We start from the raw sequence: 8,865 nt of genomic DNA on the forward strand, positions 1-8,865 counted from the left end.
CGACGAAACGCTGGTACGTGCAAATCTTTAAATGAAATTCCAGAAGCAAACCAAACCTTCCATGATCCACATGTTAAGCCCAACCGGATCGTTACGCAAGATAACCGCACGTACAATACTGAGATCAAGTTTAAAAAAAGATTAATTGATCGCATAAACCTAAGGAGGATCACAGGACATGAATAGATAAAACCCAGCAAAGCCTATGAGCTCTAAAGCAACCGTAAATACAAGGTTCTTACTTCATCTTAACTCTGGTGGCAAACACGAGTTCTTCCAGAATTCAAGCACCCGAGAAAACAATCCAAAAATTACTGACACAGAAATCAAGAGTTTGCAGAACTAAATTAACGCGGCACCAAAAACACATGCTACAATTACATTAGAGAAACTAAAGGAATAATTAACCAGCCTCTCGAATTGGCTTTCACCGCCCCAAAATGCTTGCCAAAAATCACCTGAAAACTAGGGAGAAGCGATATTACACATCTATGAAGTCACTCATTGAAGGGCAATAGCAGCCGTTCTTCCTCAATCACTCAAACAGCAATTGCCTGGAATAGGAGAATCAGCAATTATGAAGCACGGCCTTCATATTCTGTTGGAGTAGAACCTCGTCCACTAAAACTCATATATCTTTGCCGACTTCACTTGAGATTCCGGAACCCTAGTGACTCCAGCAAAAGGGATCGTTGAATGAATGGGCACGGAGTTATCACAGTCCATATTCATACTCGGTTTCAAAATGTGCTTTGCTCCAGCGCTCAGTTTTGTCGGACCTGGTTTGGCAGCTTCAGACAGTTTAAATGACTGACCACCAGGCAAACTTATTAACCCATCCTTCTGAGTCCCATCCTGAAGACATACTGTGCTGCTTGCTCTTTCCCCGTTTGAGTCAAGCTCGGGTGATGGATTCACTCTCAATATTGGCAGTTCCACTCCATGCCTTTGCAGTTTTAAGTTTGGCTTATCATGCTTCTGGAGATCGTCCGCTCTGACGGCAGGCCTCTTCTTGGTTTTCTTACAAAAAGCGGGAATTTTAACACCGGAAGACTTTGACCTTGTGCCATCTCCTAAATCAGTTCTGTTTCTATAGCTCATGCTAACAGCAGAAGTCGGCTTACTCCGTGGGAGCACAGGCACAAATGGTGGGCGTGGGCAAGCTATAGATGACGCAACCAGAGGATTGTTCACTTGTGAAGCCAGGGTATTGTAGGGAAAAGAAGTAACTGGTGGATAATGCACATGTGGAGTGGAGAAGAAGTTGTTTGCAGGTGTACCATAGGAATGATGAATGCTGCCTCTGTCACAAAATGGTTGATACTGAGGACTTGGGGCACTTCCCCACTCTGATGCATTTGGTATTGGTCTCCACAGGGATAGATCCTTAGAGAAGCTCTTCAATTGTGACGGTGTACGCTCTCTAGAATCTGGGGCTGGACGACTGAAAGTAAACCAAGGAGGTAGTTCCTTATGGGAGCTTGGTAACTGCCACTGCTGTGCCATTTGCTTATGTTCTCTAAAATCTGGACTTATAAAAGGAAAAGTCGGAGCTGATGTTTTAGGATGAGGTAGATTCTGCTGGTTCTTGAGCTCTGGACCCCTATTCATCTGTTGACAGCTCTGATGAGAAACGGATCGTGAAGCTAGTTGAGAGTCTGCTCTTAATGTTTCAGCTCCAACCATAAAGGGCTCAGGAAGGTTAGTCAACTGAAAAAACAAAGGAGAATGAGGATGGTGATTAGATGGTCGGTGTTCAAACTTGGGATTTCGTTGTGCTGAAACTTTGCCATCTGGAAGTAATACATCACTTTGCCAGCCAATGCAGGGATTGGAAACTAAGGATTCAGGAGCTTTTTGGGGCAATCTGAGATGAAATGCGTTTTGACTTTCAAATGCGGGGTGTAGAGTTCCTTTTGGTTTTCTCTGAGCTGAATATGCAGACCAGTCATGCAAGAGAGGATTATTCTCCGAGAAACTGTTTTTCACACTACTTGAAGGATGATGCTCTATTATGATTTGTTTATCAGTCCAAATTTTCCCATCCTCAGATCCATGTGTCTCCCTGCTGCTTCTACCAACAGCAACATCTTTTCCCATCAGCCGCATCGTCACTGGGGTAGTAGTTGGCGACACATGATCCGCATTTTCCTTAAAGAAAATCACTCCCTTTCCTTTTGGGTTCTCAAATAGGTCATACTGTCTGCAAGCATTGACAGGGATGTTTGTCTGGTTTATGTCAGCATCAAGCAGGTAAGCCGAACTGCTATGCCTTTCAGAATTTTGCCAGAAGACATCAGCTCTGCTTGTTGTGTCTTGAGATTCCATGCCACCTTGGTTGGACAGCAAGAGCAACCCCGAGTTCTCTACAGAAAAATTCTTCATGGGAAACAAGTCCAGCTGATCTTTTTCGCGTGCTCTTTCTATAATACGATGCTCTTCCAATCTTGACCTGTCTCCAGTATTTCTTGATTGAAGCAGACTCTCATTAGGCAAGAAATTTGAGGAACCCGGTACCACGTCCCACTTCTTTACCTGGGTAGGCATAGGACCACTTGAGTTCAGCTGAATCAGCTCACCATGTGAATTGAGAGGTAAGCCCAGAAAATCCTCATCCATAGATTTTCCTGTTAAGGAAATTATTCTTTCGCTCCACTCAGGCTTGTGAGACAAGTTACCACTCAAATTCCTCGGAGGAAGAGAACATAATGGTTGTTTAAGTACAGCATAGTCAGCTGCATCTTCCACTGAAGACACTGATGACATGGAAAGCCTCCCACTCAAACTTCTGTTGATCGCAAAACAAGATGAAGACGATCTTGTAGCTGCAATTGCCATTGGTTTCTTTCCACAAAAATCATGGTTGGGACCAACAAAGCGTTTCATCAACTCTGTACCAGAATTTTCAGGCCTAAAAGCACTACTGGCTACACTAACATTTGAGCATGACGCAGCCCTTCCATTCACTGCCTCTCGGAATGTAGAGTAGTCCACATTTTGGGGGCTGTCGTGCACAGCTAACTTCATTGGACCATACATTTTGAAATGCTCATGGGAAACCCTTGTAATTTGACTTGGTGAATTGGATTCATCTGAAAGATTCACAATATCCTGACAACTAGCTTGAGGACTCACATGATTTCTTATATCAGCATGATGACAGGTATCTGGCAATTGTCCTTTTTTAGTAATGGCTTGATCCTCAAATCCGTCTTTCCCACTATCAGAGAGGTTGTCCCCAGCTCCAATTACTTGGACCAGATCTCCTCCTCTTCCAATCAACTGACCATGGTCCTCATCTGCAGGAGCATCAAGCACGTACATAAAACAAATTTTCAAAGTTTAGCTCGAGTAAAATTTAATCTTAAACTATGCAAGGGACCCTTGCCTGTGTAACCTGGATGCCTGCGGGGTTGTTGAAGACTGGCCTGAGGATTTGATTTTGCTTGGTTCCCTGACTTATCATCCTTAATCAAGAACCTTACATGCTTTTCAACTAGTCCGGTCTGAGAATTTACATGGGCACTGCTCTGTCTGTTACAGACTGTAGAATCTTGCCCAGAATAAGATCTTGCGCGTTTTTTGAGAATTCCGCGAACAGGATATTCTGGTTTCAGGCGCTTGGCAATAGACTTACATGGTTCCATAGCTTTATGCTTCTTTGATGAAGATAAGGACTTCAGACTGGGCTTTTCCTTATTTACGCTTGCAGCATCTAGTATGTCACTTTTATTCTTCTCGATGCATAAACAATTTAAATTTCTGCTCAAATGGGATGCAATTTTCCGCCTGAGCTTTGGACTACTCTCCTGAAACAAATTTATAAGATTTCAGCTATACGATAAAAGAAAGACTTTCCATCTGTTCAACTCTGGCATAATTTAGTAGAAGAGCCTGGCCACAAAAGAAATTCAGTTTTTGGCATTAGGTACTGATACTGCATAGAAGCACTTTAGCTTCAACTGATAATAAGCATGTGCCCATATGCACGTTGGATAGAATCTTGCCTAAAATAAGATCTGAGAAGCATCGTCGATTTCCAGATTTATGCATGTGGCACTATGATGAAGCCCATCACTATAAACAAATCTTCATCGATAGCTAGAGTTATACCTGATGCAGCAATTTCCACCTATTACTCCTATTTAGACCAGAAGAAATCACACATTCCTTCCCTTCCTTCCATCATGTGCAATTTTCGAGTTTCTTGGATCGACAAATGTTGGCTGTTAAAGCCATGGAGACTTTCCAGCTTAAAGAAACATAGAAGATGCTACTTCTACGAGGCTATCAGACAAAATCTCCAACTTTATTTTTAGGCCATCATGTCGATTTTTCAACAGCAAAGCATTACCAGAAAAAAATGATCACTCAAAGGCCCTTGGAGCGGGATCAGTTGCCCAAGTACTTGTCCAATTCATGGCATAAGCCATATACCTTATTCTAAGCCTAACTCATGTTCCTCTAAACATGGAGCGGGATCAGTTGCTCAAGTACTTGTCCAATTCATGGCATAAGCCATATACCTTATTCTAAGCCTAACTCATGTTCCTCTAAACTAAAACCAAATAAAAAATGCTCATCTCATGAAATCTAATCAATCAAGGTCAAATGGATGCCTGCAAAAGGAAAGCATCTCTCTTTTCATCAATTATGCTGGCAAAGGAAGGAATCTTGGAGCCTTTGATAAAGCTAGAATGAAAAAGATATAACCTTTCAGTGACCTATAAGACAGATAATTTTTATAGTCCTGAAGAAATGGTTCTCTACATCGTCTATGAAAGAAGTCTTTTAAGTATGAACATCAGGGAGTATGAAATCTGCAACGGAAGCGGCACCACCGTCGCCCATTTAAGAAGTCAAGAAATTATGGCCGTATGACTCCCCAAGCTATTGTCTGCTCCAACTTTCACCTCCTACCTTTGTGTCTTTTCTTCATTTCCAAGTGACTCAGATCTCATTGCCAACAATAAAACTTAGAGAACACAGTAAAACACAATTTCACCTTTCACCGGTAATCTCCATGTATATAGACGTGTCAATAGATGACATTCATGAGAAGCAATTGGGGGCAAGTTGATGGCAAGGTTTAAGTATTGGCTCAATTCACCGGAATTACCACTCTGAAGTTCTTATAGGTGGGCCCAAATAGAAGAATTTGACATTCAACTTGTCCATTCATATAGTTGAGCCCCGATACAGACTTGACTTTTAGGCTGATGCTAGACCATATGTTCTACAATTTAACAGTGATATAACCACATATTAAGAGTTCCCGTGAGTTTCATTCCGTGCCAATTTAAAGTTAGATAATAGAGAGTTAAATAAGGTAATCTTGGCCAAATTAACCTCTTGTATCTTGCAGGTGATTTTATCAGCACCCTCCGATCAATACTGGCCTTCTGTCAGAACTGAAAGTTTCGGATAGAGTAGATAATGATTAATAAGTTAAACATTTGACTAGTGCATTGTTTTCTAGGATGTATATTTCCCAAAAGGAAAACTTTTTTTTTCCTTTGAGGACGCTATTATAATATAACAGCTAACAAAGATGACATTCCATCATTGAAGCCTAGATTGGATACAATCCCGATAACACTTGCAACTGAAAAGTCAATAGAAAAGAAACCAATTCAAGTCAGAAAAGCTAAGGATCCTATTGGAGCCAATACAAGCTCCAAAATAGATGCAGATGCTCCGGTATGAATCAGCAATCAGTAAGAACAAAGTAAAGATTGAAAGTGGTTGTCACCATAACAAGAATTCCAGCATATTGAATGCATATGAAACCTGATTCCTAGACTGGAAAGTCAGACGAGTTATCCCTAGTAGAGAAGTCCACATAAAATTAGCAGAAAGAATGAACTCATGCGCTCTACTTTGACATGAACACGCAAAAGCACTATTATCATCCTTCATATACAATCATAGAAAATCTTCTAGTGCAAGATATCTTGCTAATGATACTTAGACGAAGCGCCAAAGAAGTCGGGATATCTTGCCAACTACACCTAAACATACATTGCATATTTTGACACGTCGACATCGTATGTAATTCAGTGAATGTATCGTCTAATTAGTTATGAATGGGCATCGCATAACTTTTGCAAGAACCCTAATGGTCTGGACTAGAGCCTGTACCTAACATCCCATCTTTAAAAGCATATAGATGATAGAAATCAAATATCAAATCGATTATTTTACCCCATCCTCATTCATATGGTGACGACTACACAATATTACATCCTTGAATACTCAGCAATCGAATGCGGACGAGATCCCCATCAATAATCCAATACGAAGGGGGGAATCTCTCTCTCTCTCTCTCTCTCTCTCTCTCTCTCTCTCTCTCTCTCTCTCTCAAACACACGCACGCACGCACGCAAACAGCACATGACTAAAAGAAGAATACCATAGAGAATCTACAGTTTATTTGGCATCGACACCAGAAAAACCCCGACTCCAAAAGTAGATGCTTTTCATGAACTTAATGTTCGAACAAGGATCGGTATCGGAGTGTCACCATCCTCACAATTTCACTGACTAGTTAATAAGATTATATCGCATGCAAACACCATCTGCAATATGTTGGATCATGCTTGGCATGTCCTCGACTGAGCGATTAAATCTTTGCCCAAGGTGTGAATTTCTGAAAAAGACATACGAACTTCCCTTTCCTGAAGGCACCCTACAGACGCATGTCCACCTACGATGAATACGATGCCCCACCCGAGAATGAAATGAAGATATGATTTCGTGAGAATTTAAACAGTAGAGAAATGTGAACCCATGATTACATATCCCACAAAATACTCCAACAGTGAAGGTGAGAAAAAAACAGCATCGTCAATCAAGGATACGCTTGCAAAATCCAAGGAGGAAGAGAACACCGTCTTAAACTTATCATAAAAAACGCCCTCCTCAATGCTTAAATCGTACCATACAGCTGGAACACCTACCCACACACACAAACACATTGCAAAACACAGACATTGCCCTCTCCTAGCTACCAAAACCAGCTGAAATCACCCCCGCCAAACCCTGAGAAACCCCATCTCTCGTGGTTCTTTTAACGTTTCTCTTTTGTCTCGAACCTCATTCCTTCTCGGCTCACACAACCAAAGTACGACTACAAGGGCCGCTGGGTCGCGCTTTGAAACGGTGTACGGTCCTTAATCAGCTTTTCCGCCAGTGATTTTATGGGCAAGGCGAGGGAGAACCGACCGAAGCGCAACCGAAGGAACGTGGCAAATTAGACTACGATTCGCTAATCAGCTCACTGTTTCCATAATCGCTTCCCTAATGTCGAGACAACCGATCGAATGCCAAGCGATCAAAGGCCTCCAGAACAGCGTAATTAAGGGAAATAGACATTATTTCATGGCATAATATGCGTACCTTCTTAATTGACCCATTCCCACTAATCTTCTTCAACTTCTTCTTCTTCTTATTCTTGTTCTTCTTCTTATGAATCTTCCCCACGGCTGACACGCGAGCCCACACAGTGTTTTTCTTCTTCTTCTTCTTCTTCTTCAACTTCTTCTTCCTCAAATTCACAGCATCCGTCGCTCTACGACGAGACCTGTCTTCTCGCCGTTCTTCTTCTTCTTCTCCTCCTCCTCCTCCTCCTCCTCCTCCTCCTCCTCTTCAACAACGGTCGAGTCCTCGCCGCCGCCAACCCTCTGGACCTGCGGCGACATGGCGAAGATCTCGACGATGGAGCGCTTCTTCGGCGCTCTCGGCTTGGCCTTCGCCTTCGTCTGCCGCTTCTCCTCCTGCCTGGCGAGACAACCGTCGACGTGCTCGTTCACGGCATTCACCGTAGCCGCCGTCTGGACGCCACAGACCGGACAATCGAAAGTGATGATCTCCGATCTCGGCGGCTCCCCCGAGCTCCCCCGTGGCTCCTCGAAGCCGGACGACCCCCTGGAGACGAAGCCGCGCGCGCCTCGCGGGGGCGGCACGTCGGGGTCCTCATGGGTTGATCTGGCGATCTCGAGCTCGCGCGACCACCAGCGGAACTTGGCGACGGGCATGGGAGGGAGGAGCGACTCCGCAGCTTCCCGAGCGATCGCGCCGTCGCCGCCGCCGCCACCGAACGGCCAGCATTTCGCGATGTCCTCGCTCCTCATCTTCAAGGCGTACTCCCTAGAGCACCAAGAAAAACACCCCCCACCCACAAGATTAGGAGACACAGAGAGAGAGAGAGAGAGAGAGATCATGCATGGGAAAGAAGAGAGAGAGAGACTTACCGGATGGAGAATCCTCCGAATGAACCCGCCATGGTTCCTCAGCTAAGGACGCAGGCGAATCGCCCGCGAAAGAGAGGAAGAGAGAGAGAGAGAGAGCTAGCTCTTCTTGGGCGAAGGAGATGGACAGCAAAGGTCATCCATCACGTGGGAAGCGAAAGCGGGAGAGGGAGACATGGGAGAGGCTCCTCTTCTTCTCCTCCTCCTCCTTCGTCTCCTCCTCCTCCTCCGTCTTCTTCTTCTTCGTCAATGGAGGAAGCATTTGGGGTCCTCGCCACGCCTCGCTTTCGCTTTGCCCCGATGCGCAGATGATGAGAGAGAGAGCGTAGAGAGAGAAAGTGTGGGAGGGGGAGGTGTTGTTTTCCCGCTCTGTGGCCTGGGGAGATGGAGAGAGATTGGGGGGAGGGGGAGGAGGAAGTGATGATAGCTTTACCTTTCCCTAATTTATGACTGACAGCGACCTATGAGACCCCCCCCCAAAGGCGAACCGCTGCTCTTAAAGTAAGCTCGTCTCAAAAAATAAAAAGAATATTTCCTCTTGCCCCCTTCCCCATCGTCCTTTTCTCCCATTTCCTCTCTCAACAATATTTAACTCCTTGGAAATGTTTTCCATTTC

At 44.2% G+C, this 8,865-nt stretch overlaps 1 protein-coding gene across 1 annotated transcript; it reads right to left on the bottom strand.

Annotated features, from left to right (window-relative positions):
• Positions 1–185: 185 nt before the first annotated feature.
• Positions 186–8,488, bottom strand: LOC115682773 (uncharacterized). Its single transcript, XM_030607106.2, is given in 5 exon segments — positions 186–3,299; positions 3,389–3,809; positions 7,399–7,611; positions 7,614–8,148; positions 8,253–8,488. Coding segments are annotated over 5 exon segments (3,879 nt in total). The 5' UTR covers positions 8,285–8,488; the 3' UTR covers positions 186–621.
• Positions 8,489–8,865: the final 377 nt, after the last annotated feature.

This window comes from Syzygium oleosum, unplaced genomic scaffold (assembly GCF_021117445.2).
Source record: "Syzygium oleosum isolate NSW1041296 unplaced genomic scaffold, Sole_v2.1 Sole_v2.23, whole genome shotgun sequence".
In the NCBI taxonomy this organism is placed as follows: Eukaryota; Viridiplantae; Streptophyta; class Magnoliopsida; order Myrtales; family Myrtaceae; genus Syzygium; species Syzygium oleosum.